The sequence below is a fragment of the Lynx canadensis genome, chromosome B1, assembly GCF_007474595.2.
Source record: "Lynx canadensis isolate LIC74 chromosome B1, mLynCan4.pri.v2, whole genome shotgun sequence".
Classification (NCBI taxonomy): Eukaryota; Metazoa; Chordata; class Mammalia; order Carnivora; family Felidae; genus Lynx; species Lynx canadensis.
Genome location: NC_044306.2, coordinates 146,535,416 through 146,558,936, shown reverse-complemented (window position 1 = coordinate 146,558,936; position 23,521 = coordinate 146,535,416). Strand labels below are relative to the sequence as shown.

Below are 23,521 nucleotides of genomic sequence, written 5' to 3'. Positions count from 1 at the left end.
GGCCATCTAGTAAGCTACCTGACCAGCCTCTGTCCCACACAGCTTCAAAGATACTGCAGCCCAACTGATGCACAGAGTTGTACTGGGTTCCTGCAAAAGAGGCCCCTATAGCTCCCAATCCTGGCACACACACTTCTGCTTTACAGCTATTCTCCTATCATCACAGCTTAATTAAAAAAAAAAAAAAAAAAGGCCATTTATTTATTTTGAGAGAGAAAGAGACGTGGGGGCGGGGCAGAGAATTCCAGGCAGGCTCAGCACTGATGGCGGGGCTCCATCTCACATACCATGAGATCATGACCTGAGCCAAAATCAAGAGCCAGACGATTAACCCATGGAGCGACCCAGACGCCCCACAGCTTAATTCTTTATATTAAACTTCTCCTGCTTAAATCACTGTGTTTCTGTCTCCTTACTGGATACAGTTGATCACCATTAAGATACAACTCTCCTCTCACAACACACCTAGTAGCTCTTTGTATTTCTTCTGTGATTTTACTTTTCATGTCTTTTTGTCTTTTCTTTTTTTCTATCCATGTCTTGGAATTTTTCTTACATATCTTGTAGACTTTCAATATATTGATGATTAATCTTTTGTCATTTAGGACAGGTACTTGACACTAATTTAAATTTTTATAAGTATACTGAATTTTAACAATTTCATTTGCCCTACTTTAGCAAGATGAGACTTTTTCTGAATTTTAACAATTTCTTTTGCCCTACTTTAGGAAGATGAGATATTTTTCTTTTTTTTTTTTAAGTTTATTTATTTATTTTGAGAGAGACAGGGTATGTGAGCAGAGAGGGACAGAGAGAGGGAGAGAGAGAGGATCCCAAGCAGGGTCTGAACTCATGAACCGTGAGATCATGACCTGAGCTGAAACCAAGAGTCAGATGCCCAATCGACTGAGCCACCCAGGCACCCTGAGAACATAATTTCTTATTAACTGATAGCTGGAAAGATAATGATGCAAGCCTCTGTTTTCCTCAATAAAAGATTTCCTAGGACTCAAAGGTCACAGCACACTTTTACCTTCATTGAGTTTAGGTTTCGGTTTTGGTGACACTAGGAAGTAATATCTTTGTCTAAAAATGTTTCGTATTTTAATTTTGATAATTAGTCTTCGAACTTGGGCTTGTTACATACAACCTTTTCCCTTAGTACATGTAATGTAATCAAACCAGGTAACACAATGCCTGTGAGGAATGTGAATGAAAGTGGTTTAGGGAATGGACCAATGTTGCATAAAATTCCATTTTAACATAGAGTTCACAAATAAAATCATAGATGATACTTGTGGCATTACCAGTTTTTTGTCCCCCCTTTCTTCAAGTCAGTTTTAGCAGACTTTTAAGTATCTTGGGAGTTGTGGGATGAGTTGTCTTGGAGAAAAAGAGCAGAGCTCCAGATTCCCTGCCTATTTTTTGCTACAACAGTTGCATTATCCTTTGTTTTCATCTGGCAACAAATGGTTATTGTGGATCAACTCTTGTCCTAGCCCATTAAACGTATTAAGTCTCTGTGGTATACTTGTTTGGAAAAATAATGAAAACCAGTTTAACTGACTTTTTTAAAATGCTTAAGAACTCAGGGCACCTGGGTGGCTCAGTCAGTTAAGTGTCCGACTCTTGATTTTGGCTCAGATCATGATCTCAGGGTCATGAGCTGGAGGCCCACACCAGGCTTTGTGCTGACTGTGGAGTCTGCTTGAGATTCTCTTTCTCCCTCTCCCTCTGCCCCTCCCCCCTAGTTTCTCTCTCTCTCTAAAAAAAAAAAAAAAAAAAAAAAAAAAAAAAAAAAAAAAAAAAAATTGCTTAAAAATACTTTTTGAAAGTCATGAGAAGAACAGAAAAAAAAAAAAAAAAGAAAGGTTCAGGTTGAGGAAATTGCAATTTGGATTTCTTAACAGAAATCCAATCATCTTTTCTATCCCAAAGGACAGATAGCTCTGATGTTACAAATAGCCGAAAGCCACCAACCATATAGAGACAGCCCTGGGTTTCATGAAGAAGCTAGAGTTTGCACGGAGCTGAGAAACACCATCATTCACTATCAGACTCCTTTGTAGGGTAAGAGTGTGCTTCCTTTTTATTTCAAGAGCCGGCAGCTTTTACTTCTGAATCAGTTGTGAGAATCTGTTGATGATTTTTTAATTCTCTTGACAGTTCAAGCTGAAAGAAGTTTACCCTACATGATATCTGAAGACATCATTTAGGTTCAAGTTCATGGAGTGTTTTACTATAAGAAAGTATTTTGGATACACAGTACCCAAGCTTGTTTCAGTTCCTGAAACAAATTCCAGCTCCTTTCAGTGCAACTGTGAAGCCTAGGTCAACTCATCACTTCAAAGAGAGACAAGCTTTTTCAACATTCAATTTTCCACAGATTCAAGTTCACAGACATTTGTATGAATGCAAGTATGGAATTTGTGCATTCATCAAATAGTAATATCTCTCTAATTTTGCTGAAGTGTTTGAGAGTTTCAGCAATTACAGCCTGGTCTGCTAAACGGTTGTCTCAGTTTTTACTACCCGTTTACTTTGGAGACATTTCATTATAATAGCCTTTTCTGTACTGAATCTGAAAAGGAGAAGGAGAAAAAGGGTATTAAAAATTGAACACAATTTGTGCGCTGAACCTCTTATAGGAATAGGCACCCAGCATACATACTCCCAACTTACTTTGTTATTGTTCTTTGAATCTCTCTTTTCTCTTCTTCATTTAATCTTTGAAGGATGGATTCCAGGAGAGGGAAATGAAAGTTAATGTACTGAGCCACCTGAAAAGGGAAACAAAACAAAACAAAACAAAAAAGAATGCAGATTCTGTGAGAGGTGCTGGGTTAGGAGGAAACAAAGAGAGATTCAGGGTGACAGTATCCATACATCACTGCTAATTTCTTTTTCATCTTTATCCATGAGGAAAATGCGAGCATTCTCTTTGGAAGGTCCCTGCACGAGCCTATGCAGTAGCGGGACATCTGTCTTCTTTAGCCGCCTCCGTTCTACAAATGAAAACAGGAATCAACTATAGTTAGCAGTCCATCCTAGAGAAAAAGAAGAAAGACAAGTTGTCCACTCATTTTCTTTCTTTAGCTCACGTGGGGAGAAGACCTAAGAAGAACATACAACAGGAGGCACTCATTCAAAGGAGTAAATTAAAAGTAAAACCTTTAAAAGAACCCAAGGAGAACTTCTTTGTCTTGCTAGATCTTAAGGTTTGATTTGTATCTCAGATAATTCAGTCTTGCCTTTAGCTTGGATGTTCAGACAAATCTCCAGTGCCATTTATGCTTTTACCAAGCGACACACCTAAAAATTCTTCATCATTTGTCATTCATTCGTTCATTCAACAAATATTTATTAATTCTTTCCTAGTTCGGTTAATGTATTTCCATCTTTCCAGTTATTTAGGTCCAAAACTTTATAATTATCCTCAATTATTCCTTTGTTTCTCATCTCAATCAAATCCTTGGATCTTCCTTAAAAACATGTTGAGAATGTCTTTCACATCACAGGTCAGTGTTTTTATTATTTCATTCATCTGTGGGCTTCATCCATGCCATGATAATGAGATGAGAAAGGAAATAACTTCCAATTTGGTATATTCCAAGAATTTCAAATTTCCAAAAGTTATAAATACTCCCACTCACAAAAGCACTTCCAACTTTCTGTCAAAATAATTTCACATCTGTCATTTCATTTTTATCAGAATGAAGCACGAACAGAACACTGTGTCCTTACATTCATCTCCTTTCCTCCTTTCTCAAATATTTTTTGAGTTCCTACTATGTGTCAGGCATTGTTCTCTGTGCTGGGCACCTTCTAAAACAAAGCAGAGTAAAATCCACTTACGAAACTTACGTTCTAGTGGAGGACACAGACAATAAGGAGGATACACCAATGAAACATATCATGTATTAGTGATAAGTACTCAGAAGAAAAATAAAGCAAGGAGAGGGATAGAAAGTATGGGTCTGTGTAAATAGGTGTGTACAGGGGACAAGTATGCAATTATTGGTAGGGTGGCTGAGAAAGGCTTCACTGAAGATGTAACATTTGAAAACAACCAGAAGCAGATGTGGTATGGAACCACGGAGCTCTCTGGGAGGTGTGTTCCAAACACAGTAAGTTGATAAGTAGAGCATCCTACAGGTCAGTGCATGCCTAATGCTATCAAAGAGCAGCAAGGGACCAGGGAAGCTATCATAAAGATGAGGAAAGGAATATTAAATGTTGAAGTGAACACGTACTGAGACCAGCATAAAGACTCTGGCTTTATTGCGGGAAGGGAGACCCCTGGAGGATGAGAAGTGATATAACATTGTCTGACTTCTATTGTTAAAGAACAATCTGTCTGGGTGGGGGAGAGGGGAAAATGGGTGATGGGCATTGAGGCACTTGTTGGGATGAGCACTGGGTGTTGTATTTAAGCCAATTTAACAATAAATTATAAGAAAAAAAAAAGAACAATCTGTCTGCTATGTTGAAAGAGACTGAAAAGGGAAACGGGTAGACCAGTTAGTCCTTTCTACACTGTCATCTAGGAAATCAATTATGTCAGGCACTTAAAAGTTTCAAGAATCAGAACTGTGCTCATCTCCTGGGTGGGACTTACCCCCAGGAAAAAGTCAGTAATGTTATCCGTTCTTGTTTCCACAGAGCCAGAGTTCATTGTTTTAATTCCTCTGCATTTCTGAGGCAAGACTACCGCCCCGGTAATTTAGCTCATCTTAATAACATACTAGAATCCTCTTCTGACCTCTACATGTGGTATAACTGCCTCCTCTGTTTGTTGCGTTCTTAATATTCCAGAGCAAGGTTTCTTGCTTCATGAATTTGCTTCTGGGATAATTATTAAGAAATACATATTCCCAGACTGTTCCTAGATCTGGAGGGGTTTGGGAATCTGTATTTTAAATGAACTTCTCAGGTAATCCTGAAGTGCACTAGAATTTGAAAAACACTGTTATAGATCCTGGGCTTAGTAGATGCGAGGTGTTAAAATGCACCTGCCTTTATTTTCCAGATTAATACCTAAATAGGTGCTATAGGTTCCATTCTTTTCTCTGTTCCTGAGCCCTAAAAGGTGCTACTTAGGGTTATCTTCTGTTCTGGATTTTGTGTGCAAGCATTTTTGACACGAAAAACAAAATAAAACATGATTTTCACAGATAAAGTTTTAACGAACTACAGTTCTGTGGTGAAAATAAACATTTTTTTTCTAATTATAAAAATAATTCCTGCTATCAGGGAGGGAAACGAGGGGGATATATGTACAAATTTTCAGTTATTATATAAATAAGTTCTGAGGATTTAATCTCCAGCTTGGTGACCAGAGTTAATAGTATGGTATTGTACATTTGATAGTTGCTGAGAGTAGATCGTAAGCATTCTCACACATACCCAAAAAGCCTTAATTATGTGATGTGAGGATATGTTAATTATCTTGATCTTGGTAATCATCCCATAATGTATATGTGTATCAGATCATCACATTGTACTTTCAATATAGCAATTATATTTGTCAATTATTCCCGATTATTCCTCAATAAAGGTTAAAAAAAAATTTTTTTTTATGTTTTATTTTTGAGAGAGAGAGACAGACAGAGAGCAAGTGGGGAGGGGGTTGAGAGAGGGAGACACATAATCGGAAGCAGGCTCCAACGTGTCAGAGGGAGTGCGACGTGGGGCTCAAACTCAAAAACCGCTAGATCAAGACCTGAGCAGGAGTCGGAGGGACACTTAACTGACTGAGCCACCTGGGTGCCCCTTCCCCAGTAAAGTCTTAAAAAACCACGTATGCTACTGTAATTGAAACTATGGGGAAAAGTAAAAGGCAGAAAGTAAAAATCACCTGGAATCCCAGAACCCTGAGACAATCAGCCTTACCCTCTGTGTGGCCAACCCTTCGTATATCTCTTTATGCACACAAACACACAATACGTACAGGTGGTCATGTCATACTTGCTGTTTTTATCGCAGACATATTTTAAAAAAATGATTTACTTGTTTTTGTTTTTCCTTCTGTGCTCCTCCTCCTTCCATCCTCTTTCCTGCATTGTCCTGACCCCCTAACAGGGTAAGTGGTATCAGTGACTTCATATTTATCATTTCATACCTTTCTTCCTGATCATATGATCATATATACCCCTATATTTAAATAGGGGTTTGTAATTCCTCTAGAAAAATGGGATCATATGATATACATTTTTAGTCATGTTGCATCTTTCATGTAATATATATTATGGAATCCCCTCCATTTAACTGGTATAATCTGACACATTCCATTTAATGGCTGCATAACCACTTATTCAATCATTCTTCTGTGATAGGTGACTTTGTCTTTAATTTTTTGTCATTATAAATAGCCTTGCACATAAATCTATAGGTACTAGTCCTTTTAGTTTTGTGGAATAGATTCTCAGCAGTGGCATTGCCAGGTTAAAGGGTACTTATACTGTAAATTTTAATAATACTGTTAGAATGAGTTCCAAAAAAGTAAAGACAGCCATATTTTCACCAAAACTGCATGAAAATACCCTTTTACCCTTCACCACACCACACATAGGTAGAATCCTTCAAAAACATTTCGCCAATCCGATAAATATGAGATAATATTGCATTGTGGGTTCTATTTTCATTAAGTTGTCTTTTTGTTGTCACTTTGCAAGAACTATTTGATATTATACGTATTAAATTTTTATCTGATATTTTTCGTAATTTGCTGTTTCTTTTACATTTTTATAAGTCTGTCCCTGCTTTTTATTTATTTATTTAAAATTTTTAAACATTTTATTTATTTTTGAGAGAGAGAGAGACAGAGTGTGAGTGGGGGAGGGTCAAAAGAGAGAGGAAGACACAGAATCTGAAGCAGACTCCAGGCTCTGAGCTGTCAGCACAGAGCCTGACATGGGGCTCAACCCATGAGCTGTGAGATCATGACCAGAGCTGAAGTCGGACGCTTAACCAACAGAGCCACCCAGGCGCCCTTGTCTCTGCTTTTTATTTTATACCTTTTAGTTTTTTCCTAAACAATTAGAATATGAATATATACACACACCCTTAGAATTTTTACACTTTATATTTCTTACATTTAAGCTTTAAATTAATAAGGACTTTAATTTTGTATATGTTTGAAGATCCGACTTCCATTTTCTTACAGTTGTCCTGGTATCAAAATGTATTATTTTATTCTGTTCAATTTCTGGCTCAAACATTCTGACACTTAAACTCTAACTGGAGATATTTCTACAATTTAATATATAATTTTTTTCAACTTAAGAGTTTTCAAAAAGATCATTTCACTATTGCCTTAGATTTTTCTCTAATCTCTCTTCCATCCTGTTCCCAGCACCCCACATATAGCCTCTTTCCAATGCTAACCTTTTGCTCCCTACCACCAACTTCTGCATATTTTTCTCTACTGAGGAAGAGAGAACGCTCCTACAGTGTGTCAGACACTGTGTAAGAAAGAGGTAATAACAAGATCAGAGACAAATGGTATGCATTGATGACTGCAGTAAGAGCTAGAAGGAGAAGGGAAAGCCAAAAAGAAAGAGGTCCAGAAGTTCAAGTGACTTCAGTGGTGTAACAATTCTTTGGAACTCTCCATAGACTCTCGCAGGCACTGACTGCCATTCAGTAATTTGATGTCTGGCCAAAAAGCAAACTCTTTTGTATATAAACTCTTCTAGGATATCTTATTCGTAGGTTATCTTCCTCTGAAACTGTGCAATATGAATAACCTTCTAAAATACCCTCCCCACTTTCTTCTTCTTCCCTTCCTTCCTTTCTTCCACAGAAAGAGGGTTAGCTGCTCTTGGGCCTCCCCTGTGGGCAGAAAACTATAACATACTGGAATCGTGTAAAAGAGGCATCACACTTACCCTCCTGTTGCAAAAATAATGTAAAGTGCGAAATCCTGGGCACTATTTTCAATCTGTCAATGGAAAAAAAAATAAGCAGACATGAATTCTTTCATATTTGATTGATTGGTCATTGGCAGATGTTTTCTGAGCCAACCAGACCCCAAATCTGTATCTTTTTCCTCAGTTTTGTTATACACTTTTAGGACAAGAATCCTTTTCTGCTCCCTGTTGAGAGAATATATAATCTCTCAAGGCCCAATTATGAAAAGGTGTTATTCGTAAGAAAGAATTCTTCGGAAATGAACCATTTAATTTAGATGTACATGTTCACAGGTCTTTTTCAGAAGAGTACATTTATGTACCTATAGTTAACTTATATACAAGACAGTTATAGCTCAGTTTAGTGATAAAGATTACCTTAAATTTTTGGAGAAGTTGCTCAATTACTTCTTCAGTTCTCATATTACTGTTTATTCTGACTTTGGTTTCTGATCCAAAGGCTGGAGTGAAAATTGATGTCTAGAAACAACAGCAACAAAATATTACCATGGAAATTCTTAAATTTACATTAAACTAACAAGAATCAATATGGTGAAACTGGCCTCCTTCTCCTTCTCCTACTTCTTTTTTGAGGAGCCCAATATTATATTATATTATATTATATTATATTATATTATATTATATATTTTTTTTTAAAGTTTTTTTTCAACGTTTATTTATTTTTGGGACAGAGAGAGACAGAGCATGAACGGGGGAGGGGCAGAGAGAGAGGGAGACACAGAATCGGAAACAGGCTCCAGGCTCCGAGCCATCAGCCCAGAGCCTGACGCGGGGCTCGAACTCACGGACCGCGAGAATCGTGACCTGGCTGAAGTCGGACGCTTAACCGACTGCGCCACCCAGGCGCCCCTATATTATATTATATTTTAATACTTTATTGTCCGTTAGCTAACACACAGTGTACACAGTGTAGTCTTGGCCACCCCTCACCCCCACCAACCCTCAGTTTGTTCTCTGTATTTAAGAGTTTTTTTGGTTTGCCTCCCTCTCTGTAACTTACTTTTCCTTCCCTTCCCTTTATGGCCATCTAAGTTTCTCAAATTGAGAGTGAAACAGATGATATCTGTCTTTTTCTGACTGACTTATTTCACTTAGCATAATATCCTCCAGTTCATTCTTTTTGATTGATGAGTAGTATTCCATTGTGTGTTTGTGTGTGTATGGTGTGTGTGTGTGTGTGTGTGTGTGTACAACATCTTTATCCATTCATCAGTTAATGGAAGTTTGGGCTCTTTCCATAATTTGTCTATTGTTGAAAGCATTGCTATGAACATTGGGGTACATGTGCCCCTGTGAATCAGCACTCCTGTATCCTTTGGATGAATTCCTAGTAGTGCTATTGTTGGGTTGTAAGGTAGTTCTATTTTTAATTTTTTGAGGAACCTTCTCACGTTTTCCAGAGCAGCTGCACCAGGTTGCATTGCCACCAACAGTGCAAGACGGTTCCCGTTTCTCCACATCCTCACCAGCATCTGTTGTTTCCTGAGTTGTTAATTTTAGTCACTCTGACCAGTGTGAGGGGGTATCTCAATGTGGTTTTGATTTGTATTTCCCCAATGAGGAGTGATACTGAGCATCTGGTGAAACTGGCCTTCTTATGGGCAAAGAAAGAAAAATCACAAATCACCAATTTAAAAGTTTTGTTTTCTTGTGTTTGCTTTCTTTGTTGTTGGATACTATGCATCCTTTTAAGCAACTTTACATTGTTTCTAGAATTAAGTTAGGTAAGACATCATTTGAGGATGTTCAAAACATTTTCACTAGATAATCATACCATTCTTCAATGTGGTTCAAATATTTAAAATAAATTAACTATAACTAACAACAAATAAAACGTAATATTAATAGTGTTCCAAGACTCTAGAAGAGGGGGATGGTGGGTTCAGCAGACATGGAGATGGGTGGGTTCTGGGTGGCTCAATGGAATGTTAGATAGATGAGCCTTATATTGGGAAACCAGTAAATAAATGTCAAAATAAACATTAAAGTGCATATATGCACAGCACTTGTGTGAGTAGAAATATGGATATGGAAATAATTTTTCAAAGTAGATATATGGAGGCTGTCTGGAATAAACTCTTGCTAAGTATGAGAAAATTCAATGTTCGTGGACATTGTGAGGCATTGATGAATCACTCTGTGACACATAAGACCAGTGCTTATGAGTTCTGTGGAGCCCTGGAGAGCCATACGTTCATCTGGCACTAAGGCAAGGATATGTTACATATGTGGCTTGATGTTGTTTATAAGAAGAATCTTTATGGAGTTTGGCAACGGCACTAGATGAGGATTTAGGAGAACTGGATCATAGTGTCTAACTCCAACTTTGTCAACTCACTTCACATTGAGGCCTAAAGAGGCCTCAAGGATTTCATTTGTAAAATAAGAGAGTGGGACTAGATGACCCCAAGAGCCCATCTAAAGTACCAACATACAATGAATTTGGAATCATGTTTTTCAGAGTTTTAGATTAGTTTTGTTGGCCAAAACACATAATGAAATAAAATCATCTATCCTTATTGCACGGATAGAAATATACCACAGGTCAAGTCAACAGTCATAACTTATATACAAATATCATAATCTAACCCTCTGAAATGAGTGTTATTCATGTCCTAACAATATTGGTGTTATCGTGGGGTATCATGATATAAAAACACATCTTATGACTCTATCAACTTAAACTCCTAGATGCCTCTCACTGCCCATCCATGGATAGAATGTTTTTTGGGTTTTTTTTTTCCTGCTAGTTATTACAATGCAGCGACTGGCATCTGTATGAAATATGTGTAGCTTGATCTCTTTTAACGAACGACAATAAAGCTAATGTAAATTGAGTTCTTCCTTTGTGCCGGATGCTGTGCTAAGTTCTTAGCTCCCCTTATTCCATTTAGTCCCATCAACAACCTTGTAAAGTAGGAATGATAAAGGCTAAGAGATGGAGGTAGCTTTAAACTTTGCTCAGCAAGAATTTGAAATCAGATTGTCAAGCTCCGGCACCCAAGCATTTAGCCACTACACCGTGCTGCCAACTTAGTGCCAATTTCATTCTTAGTACAGGGGTCCCATCTGGAAGCCGCTCATTTGGAACAATGTGGCTTTCACAGCCTTCTTTAACACAAATCACCCCACAAGATGATGACACGGCGTGATTCTGAGAAATAGAAACCAGGACAATTGGTCATTGCACATCTATGGGGGATTGTCAAAATTACTTTATGGCTAAGGGTAAATGCTTGAGCCAGGAAGATATCTAATTTGAACAAAGAATTCACGAAGGAGGTTTCTCCCCACCGGTCTCCAAAGGCACACCGTGGATATGCTCCCAAGGGTAGAGGAAGGAATAAGGTAGAAAGCCCTACAGGAAAAAAGCTTACGATGAATGAGTTAACATTTTGTATGAAAGGGCTCAGAATGGTACCTGGCACAGAGCAAGTGCTTTTTAAGTATTTATTAAATGAATGGATGAATAATTGCTGAAGTACCAGGCAATGAAAAATTTGAGTTAAAAAAAAAAAAAAGATGACACATTGCCTACCTTCGGCAAAGTGAAACGTCTTACAAAAACTGTGGAAAAGAAACACATAAATTTAACACATTAAGTGAAAAATCAGAATAAAAATTATATCAGAATAAAAATTATAAACAACTAACCCTTGCATAAAAATCCTTGCATAAAAAAAATATGTGTATATGTACAAGACCTGGAAGGAGATGTGACAAAATGAGAAGTTTGATTTATTGGAATAATAGGTCTATGGCGTTTTTTCCCCTCTATTTAAATGTTAATGTTCAAATGTACTTTGAACCAATCTCCATCGTATCATTTACATTATTCTAATGCCATTTGTCGATTACTGATTTCTTTGCCCAACACCTGAGCTCCATGCTGGCAGAGGCATCATCGGAATCATCTTCAGATCCCCAGTGTTTGGTACAGAACCTGCCACTTAGATAGGGCTCATTCATCACGGTGGTTAATAAAGGGTTCTGGAGTCAGACAAAGCTGGTTTCAAGTTCCGATCTGCTACTTAAAAGTAGTGTGACCTAAGACAAACTGCTTAACCACTGTGAACCTCAGTTGACTCACGTAAGGTAGGGAAAATAATGGTACCTGTTTCATAGAATTGTTTTAGTGATTGATGAGATAATCCATCAAAATCCAATTTAAAACAGTTTAACACCTAACACATAGAGAGTACCCAATAAATATTAAATACACTACCACTATTTTATTAGTACTATTTTAATTGTAAGTTGAATTGAGCGGTGTTGTTAAAATAGACATCATTTTCGGGGGCGCCTGGGTGGCTCAGTCAGTTAAGCGGCCGACTTTGGCCCAGGTCATGATCTCGCGGTCTGTGAGTTCGAGCTCCACGTCGGGCTCTGTGCTGACAGTTCGGAGCCCGGAGCCTGTTTCAGATTCTGTGTCTCCCTCTCTCTCTGACCCTCCCCTGTTCATGCTCTGTCTCTCCCTGTCTCAAAAATAAATAAAACGTTAAAAAAAATTAAAAAAAAATAGACATCATTTTCAAATGACATTAGCGGAATCAAAACTCACTTCATGGTTATAGAAGTGCCCATTAATAGAGGCCCTATGCTTCTGTCTGTCTTTTCTGTCCATCATTGGAGGCTTCATCCTTTTTCTCACCAGGGTTGCTTCACTCATGGTGCGATAGAGCAATGGGGATTCTGGCTCTTCATCTGCATAAGCCTTCAGAGTGCTACTGGGATAAGATAAATAATCTAGGAAGAATAAAGATTATAAGGCCATATCATTTAGCTGCCTACCTCTTTGGGTGAATTTGTATATGTATTTAATAAGTAAATATGCAGCTAAGCAGTGAACTATAATGCTTCAAACAGTGGGAAATAGTATTCCATTTAACCTTGGGATTTTAAAGAAGTGTCTATTGTAATTAGAGTACCAACCCATAGGCATGGGAGATTTCATTTTCTTCTAGCATTGGTGCTTTTGCAACTAGGTTTTTGTGGTATCTCTGGTGCCAAGACACCATAGAATTCCCTTAGAATTTAGAATTAGAAATCAGAATTCCCTTGGGTTTCATGAGTGTTTTCAAAGGGCTAACTGGAAGGACCCTAATATGAAAGATGCCAAGGGCCATCACACAAAAATAAGGGAATCCTGGAAGGAGTATCATGGTTGTTATTGAACATGGGTTGCTACAGAGACAGCAGAGAAGACTGACTTGAGAAACGTTTGGAAAAAATAACTCAACATTGGAAGTTGTTGGTACATTCATGAAGGTAATGTCGGCAGGGTACTATTTTCAATCTGAAGTCAGCTTGGTAAGACGGCCGGCCACCCCAGAAACATGAACTCTGCTCCCAACCCCAGTCATCAGCTCCTCCTTGTATCTCTACATATTATATGAAAACCAAATCTATGTAAGATATATGACATCATACCGGACACTTATCAGAGTCTCAGTAAATGACAGCTAGTAATATTACAACTATCACATCATCATTATGACTACTGATGTCACATGCCATAGGAGCTGCCATTTACCATTGGTTTGTCATGTTTGATATGAATTCATTTGATGTTCAAGTTGATTTCTCTTTTTCAAATAAATGCTTGAAACAACTGGAGTCAATTACAATATACAATGTAATGTACAATATGCAATTACAATGTTGTTGACAATTGTCAACAACAATATACTGGAGTCAATTAAATATATTGACTCCAGTATATTTGCCTCTTTCTGGGAAGTGTTGTCACGCAAATATCCATTAACTAAGACATTCAGCTTCTAAAAAGATGTAGAATTTAAGGTGAGGGGCTTGGTCTGACATAAAAAGCTGCTGAGTATAATAAATGATCCCAACTTTGGGGAAAATATTAAAGAATTTTACGTATACAAGTTTATTCAAACCATTAGCTTTCCCTAACCTAGTAAATCTAAGTGACTTGATGTAATTTAAAAAAATCATCGTATTTTTATGTAGTAAAGTTCTTAAACATCACATGAGCACTGTAGTGACTTAAATTAGTATGATCCTAAGGGATTTTTTTAACATAAGAGTTTTATTAAATAGTGGTGTGTAAACTGTTAAATTTCAGAGAAACATTTAGGATTCGTGATTTACATAAAAAATGTCTCTTCATTAATAAAAGTTTGATACTGACCTTCTTGGGAATCTGTTCCTTTAGATGCTGGAATCTGGGTTCTGTCCAGCTCACTAATACGGTAAAGATCATCAAATTCCCCCCAGCGTGTCATTCCCCTGAAAAGTAATAAATCTTGTAAATGGCATCAATTCTATTCATAATAAGCCTTATGATGATTTTCAGATTTAGAGTATTAATATGATACTGAGGGACTATGGTAGGCATATCCCAAATTATAACAATTTTATGATATTATTAAAATTATATTTATACCGGGATGGTCAGTGGGTATTTTAAATAATTCCTGTACTGATTTTGAGCAGATCTGATATAATAATTGAGTAAACCCTGAAATACAAGGTTATATAGATTCTCTAAAATGTGTGTATGCAAATGGAATTAGTGGAAACCAACATAATCCATCATTACACAGATACCTTACAATGCTCTTAGGAGAGTTTAGATATAAAACTGTTCATTCTGCCAACATACTTTGAGTTCCTATTGTATTCAAAGCATTTTTGGGTAGAGTGGCTCTCAATAAGATGCGGTGCCTACCTTTAAGGCTCTTTACCACTAAGAATGCAATTTACAAAGGAGGAAAGTGTATGGGAAGCTTCTTTTCTAAAACATGATTTATATATAGGACACTAACAATTTTCAATGCATTCTAATAATTACAATACATAAAACTGGGCAGCTACTTATTTTTACCAGCTGGACCAACAGTCACTTTTACTTCATTTATTTGGTCTTAGCCACGTCACTTCTCTGTGTCCTTATCTATAAGATGGGGATGATAACAGTGTGAGGTTGCTGAGAAGATTAAGTGGGTTAATTTGTGTAAAATTCTTGAAATAGTGCCCAATACAGAGTAAGCACTCAGTATGTGCTCAAAGTTATCATTTTCATCGTCTTCGTCATCAGAGTCACCTGTTTCCATTTCATGATGGGTGAAGAATCATTAGGGATCCAAGATATTCTTGTTTCTCTAGGTTAATGGATACTGTTATTGCTGGGATTGGTCTTATTCTTACTAAAAATCTCTTCCATAATGTCTGTTTTCCTTATGACCAAAGACTGTAAGTGGTGGCATATGCTCTATCCATATGTGACATTTGTAACATTGCTTCTATCCGAATGTCACTGGTGGCAACAATAACAAAAAAATGCTTATTCAGACTAGTGGTGGTGCATATGACAAACACGAGTATTTTCTCCTTGATCTTTGAATTCTTTTCATGTCTTTTTACAACTTTTATGTCATTTGAGTCTCATAATAGTCTTATGATGTAAATAAGGTAATCTTAACATATTTGTTAATTTTTCAGTAAGCTCTACTATCCAGAACATAGCCAGTTAAAACACATGTAAGAAAAGTCCAAGAACTACAGGTAATAATAACTAACCCAAGGGAAACCTCTTCAGGTCCTGACTCAGATTCAAGTTATTCTTACGGTAGATAAAATTGCTCATCTTCCCCAATCGCTAGGAAATTAATTATCAAGAGGAAGCAGATGCTATTATCATAGAAAGAGTGGTAGTCATGGGAAAAGCCCAATATCAATAAAAAGCAGAAACTAAAACGGCAAGGCAGCCTGATGCTATTTCATACGGGGGAAGATGAGAAAGTCCAAGAGTGCCTGGCCAGTGGTATTCTATAGATCCTTGGTAATCTTGGTAGACTGGACACTTGTCCTCACTTTCTTACAGTTTAGTGGCGTCACACAAATACAGGGGACAAACATGGCACCATATATGAGTGTCTGGCCCTTTCCCCTCTCTACCCATCTTAGCAGAAAACACCAATTTTGAGCTCTGGATTGTGTAATTTGAAGAGTCACCCACGCGCAACTGTGCACATGGCTACGCTTGAGGGCAGTTAACCCGGAGTCGTTCAAAGAAAACTAGGTGGAACTTTATGCAACATCAAATAGTTTAACTTGCTCAAGCACAAGACTGTTAGCATTGCCCTGGCCATGCTTCAGGATGTATGCGTTGGTAAATTTAAACTGTGGGCAAGTTTTCAAATGAGTTGCAAAATAAAAAAGGAGGTAGTAATTTGATAGACAAACGGGATGTGGTTATTTTTCTACCTGCGTTGGGAGAAAAAAAAAAAAAAACCTACACTATAAATGCTATTCAAATGTACACCTGTCCAGTTTCTGCTCTTTATGTCATTCTGTCATGATTTGTACAAAATGTGAGAAAGCTGATTTGAGAAAGATTAAACACAGCAATGAAAACTAATGCAAGTAAACATAACCTCAAGAAGGCTTGGTGGTTTTGTTTTGTTTTGTTTTAGGTTTTGAAAAAATTTCAAAACAAAATACTTGGACCAGATATGAGAGATCAAAGTACTTCCCACAGAATTGTTTCCATAAAGGATCACATTGTTTCCATAAAGGACCCACAAAGGGGTCACAGTTCAAACAGACTGATTTATGTTTAAGCTTCTACCACTCCCCTTAAGCTGACTCAGTGTGACTCATTTCCAAGATAATTAAAACAAACTAGCATGACAAACTGATGATTCTCTCAATGGGTGAACAGAAAGACAAGATCACAGCCCTTCCTGCAGCCAAGTACACAACTTCCACACCCGTCCTTTATTCTACATACACCCACTGAAGATACCACATAAGTGACCAAGTGAGACCAGAGGTAGAAGTTCTGCACACAGGGGCTCCTGGGTGACTCAGACGATTGAGCATCTGACTCTTGGTTTTTGGCTCGGGTCTTGATCTCACTGTTTATGAGTTCAAGCCCCGAGTCAGGCTCCGCACTCTGCGGAGCCTGCCTGGGACTCTCTCCCTCTCTCTCTCTCTCTCTCTCAAAATAAATAAGTAAAACTTAAAAAAAAAATTAAAAAGTTCTGCACACAGAAACCCAGTATGAGAAAGGAGAGTTGAGGAGGGTTACAGAGTGAGGGAATAGTTCCTTTTATTTTATTTTTTTAATGTTTATTTATTTTGAGAGAGAGCAACCGCATGTGCACACATGGGAGGGGCAGAGAGAGAAAGAGAGAGAGAGAATCCCAGGCAGGCTCCACCCTGTCAGTGCAGAGCCTGATGCAGGGCTCAATCTCACCATACTTGGGATCATACCTGAAGCCAAAATCAAGAGCTGGACACTTAAGCTACTAGGCCACCCAGGTGCCCCTAGTCCCTTTCTTTATATGATTTCATTCAAGGCTCAGAATTTAAATGAATGCTACCCTTAAGGATGGCAACCAGAGTGAAGGTGTCTAGGACCAGACTGAAACAAAGACAGGACCTTAGGTGGTTTTGCACCCCACTAGGGAACAGAGGCCAAGGAACAGCCACTCCAAATTATATGCACCTTCCCGCTGAGTGTTCAGCTACTTCTCACGGAGGATTCTTGGCTAATGAATCGTGACTGAATCTAATCTTGCTTTTGAGTGTGAGAGGAGTAGGATCTCTTTCTGATAATTCTCAACCTCCAGAAAGATCTGATACACCACAAGTGTGCCCTTCACTTCATATGTTCTCCTGGTAAGTTTCATTACTGTGGTAAAGGGCAAGCAAAGTTTTCTAGGGAATTCTTTCTCAACTTTAAACTAAGGGAGGTAATTCCTCTTTGGTTCACAGCAATGTGATGATAAACAATGAAAACCGCAGTTGGTGTCCATGGAAGGCACATCGTGAAAATATTAACTTTTAATCTGCCACAGTGTATGGACAGGCATCAATATCACTTTGTCTACCTGGTCTCTTGAAACTTTTCCCCACAGTGAGGATTTTTAGGAACAAGTGTTTTGAATTTTAATTTGAAAAAATTAAAAATATCTTGGGGGTAGCTATTTAAAAAAAAAAGACAATGTGATAATACGAGTACCTTACTGTATCTCCTTGACATCTTCCCTTAATGTGCCATACTTATTAAGTTTTCATGACTCAAATAATTAAATTGCATCAAAAGCAGCCGGCTGCTCAGAGAACTTTGCAATGAGTTTTTCGGCAATATGACTAATGATAGCTAATTTTGCCAAATTCATTTCTTGTGCAGTTATCTAAAAGCAGAGCCCAGGGGTAATTTCTCCTTTTAAAGGATGCTCCTAGTCACTTAGAATCATCAGCCCCATCGGTCACCTAGGACCTGAAGGGGAGGGTTGCAGGGCTGCATTAGGCTGCCCAAGTCTGTGGTCCCCCTTCCGCTCTTCCACAAATACTGGACCTTTTGCCCATGGGCAGCCCTTAGCCTGGATGGGAGACTAGTCAGAAGTGGTAGACAGAGGCAGTTTTCACAACAGAGCAGAGGTGATGTAACTACCAGGATCATGGGGACTTTATTCAATTTTGTATTTCTACTCTCTTCATTCCAGGCACACTGCTACGCACCCCAATAACAGACGAATAAGGCATGCTCCGTACCCTGAAAAAGCTCACAGGCCAGAGCACGAGGTGGGTGCATAAAAACACAATTAACGGTGTGTTTTGAAAAATTGCCAGTGCACCTAGGAGAGACTGAAGGGTCAGAAAAAGGCTTTCTGGAGAATGTGTTACCTGACCAGAGTCTCCTAGGACTGAGAGAGGGGAGTCAGGCAAACGATGTTGAAATGCAAGTAAACTTTCCAGGAGTCAGGAAAGTAAGAGACTGCATGGCATGTGTAGGGAATTAGGAAATGTTCAGAACTGCTGGATCATGTTTGAGAACATTGGCAAGGTGCAAATCATAGCGGGGCGTCCAGAGAAAAAGTGGGGCTTCCCTCAAGGTGATCCTTGGTTTTCCTTGCTTATAGCCCAAGATCAGATTGAGGGAAAGGTCCTGGCAGCTCTCTTTCCATCCTCTCTTCCTAGAACCCCAGCCCATCCAGTTATAGATGGCAGGATGGGAGAGAAGGCTTGGTCCTCCCACAGACGCACAACAGGGGGAGGAGTCAGAAAGTTAAGGATTAAAAAGGAGGGAAAGTGGGGAGGAAGGAAGAAAAAAAGAAAAAAAATTACATGCACGAGTCCTTCTCAGAGTATTTATTTTTATAAAAATTGCAAAGGATAATGAAAAAAATCAGCCCAACTTAATGTATTCAAGGTACAGTTGCATAAACCCACACAGAGAACGGTCTCACATTGTTACTGAGCTCCAACTGCACTTTGTTGTGCCCTGTTGAACAAGATCAGGACAATCAGGTGGAGCATAATTAAATCTCCTTTCTAGAAAGCAGGAAGAGCCCTCTGTTCCAAGGAAAAGAGAAATTTAAATTTTATCTCCCCTTTTGGTGACAAGGCCAGGCTAACGGGCTAATGAAATTTGTCTTTTCTAACGAAGGAATGAAATCTTCCAGGAGAGAAACAACACAGCAAAGAGGTAGACCTGAGGTCCAGCCCAGTCCTGCTACATGGTAATTGGACATCTTGCACAAACTACCTAAACCCTTAGAGCTCTGGGTTCTGAACACCTACTTCACAGAATTGCTGGGGATTAAATGAGATGGTGTTAGAAGCTTTAGAGCTCCCATCTTTAAGAGTGCACACAATAAATGTAAGTCAATATGAGGATGATCTTCTAAGGAGTTAAAATGTGAAAGATAGAGGTGCCTGGGTGGCTACGTCGGTTAAGCGTCTGACTTCAGCTTAGGTCATGATCTCACTGTTTGTGAGTTTGAGTTCCGCGTCGGGCTCTGTGCTGACAGCTCAGAGCCTGGAGCCTGCTTCGGATTGTGTGCCTCCCTTTCTCTCTGCGCACCCCCCACCCGTTCGTACTCTGTCTCTCTCTTTCTCTCTCTCTCAAAAATAAATAAACATTAAAAAAAAAAAAAGTGAAAGCTTACCTTTTGGGAAAGACATCTGGTGATTTCAACCTAGTAAAAGAAGGGATTTGTTTTTCATCTTGTATTTTTAGCTGTATAGGCCGTTTTACTCCCCAGAAAATGTCCAACATTCCTTCAACAATTAGTTTGCCATCTTCTGTCTGCAGAAGAAACCAATCATCTCAAACATTGTTTTTGTGTTATTTATAGAAGGTTAATCTTTTAACTGAAAATGGAGAGATCAAGTCTATAAGCCATTTTAATAGATAAAAAGAAATTCCCCGATAGGGTTGTTTGGCTTTTCAATTTATCCTCAAAATAATTCAATTTTGGAAACATTCTTTTATTTTTGAAAACAGCTCTAACCAGTAAAGTCATAATGGTAATGATATGCCCACCAGAGGGCAGAGCATGTTAAAATGCTTTCTGAACTGGAGGATTCTTCAATGAGGTAGAAGGTTAATTCTATTCAACGTAAAATTAAAGCAGAATTGAAAACTATACTAAACTAGAAATCAGAAGAATAGCTCTTCAGAGATTTAGTGGCTATTTGCTCATTTTTGAACAAGAAATTTTTAACTCACGAAATTATTATGCAGAATGAGTTAGAAATGTATGAAAAACAGTGTAAAATGTATAACAGAAATTACATATTTGAAAAAATCAATAGCATTTGACTAATTTTTAAGTTGGAAATGTAACAAAAGAAGGAAATTCCATGCAAACACGGACTGTGAACACTTACTTATTCTGTGGGTGTAAATATTAATGCCAAAGCATAGTCGCATAGAATATATTTTCTAATCTATTTTTCGCTTGTATATGTAAAAGTCTTTCTGCTATTAAAGTAATGTTATCATTACAGAAATTATAACATAAAAAATGGTTTCAAAAAATACAGAAACCAAGAAAAATCACATTCCAACCATCCAATAATTACTATAACATCCAATAACTACTGTTCTTATGAAAAATCAATTCTCAGAAAATGTAAAGGACTTGTTATTTGAGAGTGTAATGAACACTCCAGGCTCTGGAAATGGATAGACCTGTGTTTGAACCTGGGCTCTGTCACTTCCTCACTGGGTGACCTTAGACAAGATGCTGAACACAGTTAAGCCTGCTGCTTCTGAAGAATGGACATCATTATAGTCCCTAACTCATAGGACCTGATATTTAATAAGCGCTTCATAAATGTTGTTGCTTATTATTTCTTGGGCTGATAAACTAACTTCAGAGTCACTCCTGAAACAAAGTTATGCCCTTTCTCCCGCTTTTGAGTTCACATTTCAGATTACTGAGAGGTCAGGATACCCATCAGTTGTTCTGAACCAAACATAATTTGGTCTTTGAAATGGCAGCACATGATGCGTGTCCTACTTTTAGTTACCGATGTATAGCATCCCTTCGTTGTTTAATTATACTTCAACTGATCCCCCGCATCAAAAATTCACAGAATAACTGCTCTTCTGAGATGATCGCACTCTTGCTTTCAAGAAGAAACACTCCAACTGTTACCAGACAACGTTAGGTTTTCTCATGTAAGGAATATCAGAATATTTCTTTTTGAGACAGAGAGGAAGAGTGCACGTGAGCCCACGAGCAGGGGAGGAGCAGAGGGAAAGAGAGAATCTTAAGCAGGTTCCATGCACAGCGCCCAGCCCGATGTGGGGCTTGATCTCACAACTGTGAGATCATGACCTGAGCTGAAATCAAGAGTCAGATGTTCAACCGACTGAGCCACCCAGGTGTCCCAGGAATACAAGAATATTTTTTTTAATTTCACAAAGCATCTCTTTATAGATGAACTAAATATGTCACCGAAGGCTTGTTTACACTAATTTAATCTCATTGTCTAAATCCTTAGGTTTCTTCTCTTCTAGATCTATACCCGTATCCTTGGCAGTCTCTAAGATCCTTATATGCCATCTCTAAACTAATAGCTTCCAACTTTATATTTCTAGCCCAAACCTTCCCCCTAAACTCCAATCGTCTGACTGCCTTCCTGACATCAAACTTAAGATGCTCCTAATTAACTCTTGATCTTTCTCCCATGAATATTTTCCTCTCCAAGTCATTCTGTTCCCATCTGGGTAAATAGCAGCCTTATCCTTCCAGTTGCTCAGGCCAGGAATTTTAGAGTCACCTTTAATCTTTCTTTTGTACTCAACATCTGATGCAGTAGCAAATCCTATGAGCTCCACCTTGAAAATATATCCCTAACGTGACTACTATACTCACTATATCCACTACCATGGTTCTGGTCCATGCCATTTCATTGTTTGCCTGGATTACTGCAGGAATTTTCTTTCTCATTCTTCTCTTGGCCTTTCATATGAAAGGCCCAAGCTTCCCCATAGCTAGAGAGATTCTTGTAAAGTGAATCCTTTCAGATAATGTCACTGTTCTGCCCAAAACTCCCCAGTGGCTTTCCATCTCATTCCAAGTACATGCTACGATCTTCACAATGATCTAAAGACCCATACACTCTGGTGCTTTCCTCCGCAGTTATCTCTCTAGCTGCATCGTCTACTAATTCCCCATTCCCACAAGCTTTCTGCTCCACTGGCTTCCCTGCTGTACTTCAACGACACTAGCTCAGCTCCGGCCCCTTGTTGGGGCTGCTGTCTCTGCCCGAATGTGCGTCCCAGAGGCTTCTGCAAGGTTTGCTTCTTCACATCTTTCAGAGTCTCTGGTCAAATGCTCCTCTTCCCCTTCCCCACTTAGATCCCTGAGCTCTCGTCCCTGCTTTGCTGTTGTCCCTGACCCTTATTACCATTTGATATACTACATATTTCGTTTCTTGTCGGTGTGCTCTAGAATAAGAAGCATCGAGGCAGGATATTATGTCCCATTTCTTCATTGCTTTATCTGCAGCTTTTACAACAGTGTCTGGCACATGGTAGTCAATCAATATTTGCTTAATTAACCAGAGATTAAGAAAGCTTCATGTCGTCCTCCATATTGCCCCCTTTAACGGTGTCTATTATTGAAATTCAGTCAGAATGCTTTGAGAATTCTGGACTCTCACTTCATTGACCAGTGGGTAAAGCTGGAAAGGTTAAGCAATCTGACAGTCTCACTGTGGACTTTACTTCACGTAATTTAAAAAAAATTAAATGACTTTTGTATGGTAAATTGAACACCGATTTGCAGAATTGGGAAGAACATGCCTCACATTATATGTTCATAACATCAAAATTCGAACATTTTCCTCAAGGAAACAAACTTCTTCACCTCGTGAACTTTGTAGAAACTTGAACTAAAATATAAATAGTCATTTTTTTAAAGTTTGGATTTTTTCTTAAATTATCTTCACAATGATATAGATTAGAGATCTAAGATATAGGATGATATTGAAATAATTTAAAATTAGGCCCATTTCTTTGTAAAGAGATTAGTTATTTCCTTTTTCTATTACGTATGGGAAGGTAACTGAAATATTCAATCAAACTAAATCATTTAACTTCACTAGTAAAGGCCAGAGTGGCTAGAAAGTTTCTCTGTGTTCAACTGCAATTTTAAGCCAAATCACAGTGGCCTAAACTCAATGTTGTACCATCAAATGTGAAGATTTTAATAGGAGGTACAAAATTCCAATGTTCCTTACGGCCAGGAAGATACTGTAATGATGTGAAGCGAGTCCCATTAGAATGCAAGGATAAGTGGAGAGATCTGTGG

At 38.3% G+C, this 23,521-nt stretch overlaps 1 protein-coding gene across 1 annotated transcript in view; it reads right to left on the bottom strand.

Annotated features, from left to right (window-relative positions):
• Window positions 1-1,834: 1,834 nt before the first annotated feature.
• RASSF6 (Ras association domain family member 6) overlaps window positions 1,835-23,521 on the bottom strand; it is a 52,870-nt gene continuing 31,183 nt past the window's right edge. The window contains 8 exon segments of the mRNA XM_032592970.1: window positions 1,835-2,581; window positions 2,683-2,780; window positions 2,887-3,028; window positions 7,890-7,942; window positions 8,289-8,390; window positions 12,493-12,677; window positions 14,089-14,186; window positions 19,862-20,001. Coding sequence (XP_032448861.1) covers window positions 2,506-2,581; window positions 2,683-2,780; window positions 2,887-3,028; window positions 7,890-7,942; window positions 8,289-8,390; window positions 12,493-12,677; window positions 14,089-14,186; window positions 19,862-20,001 — 894 coding nt within the window. The 3' untranslated portion in view covers window positions 1,835-2,505.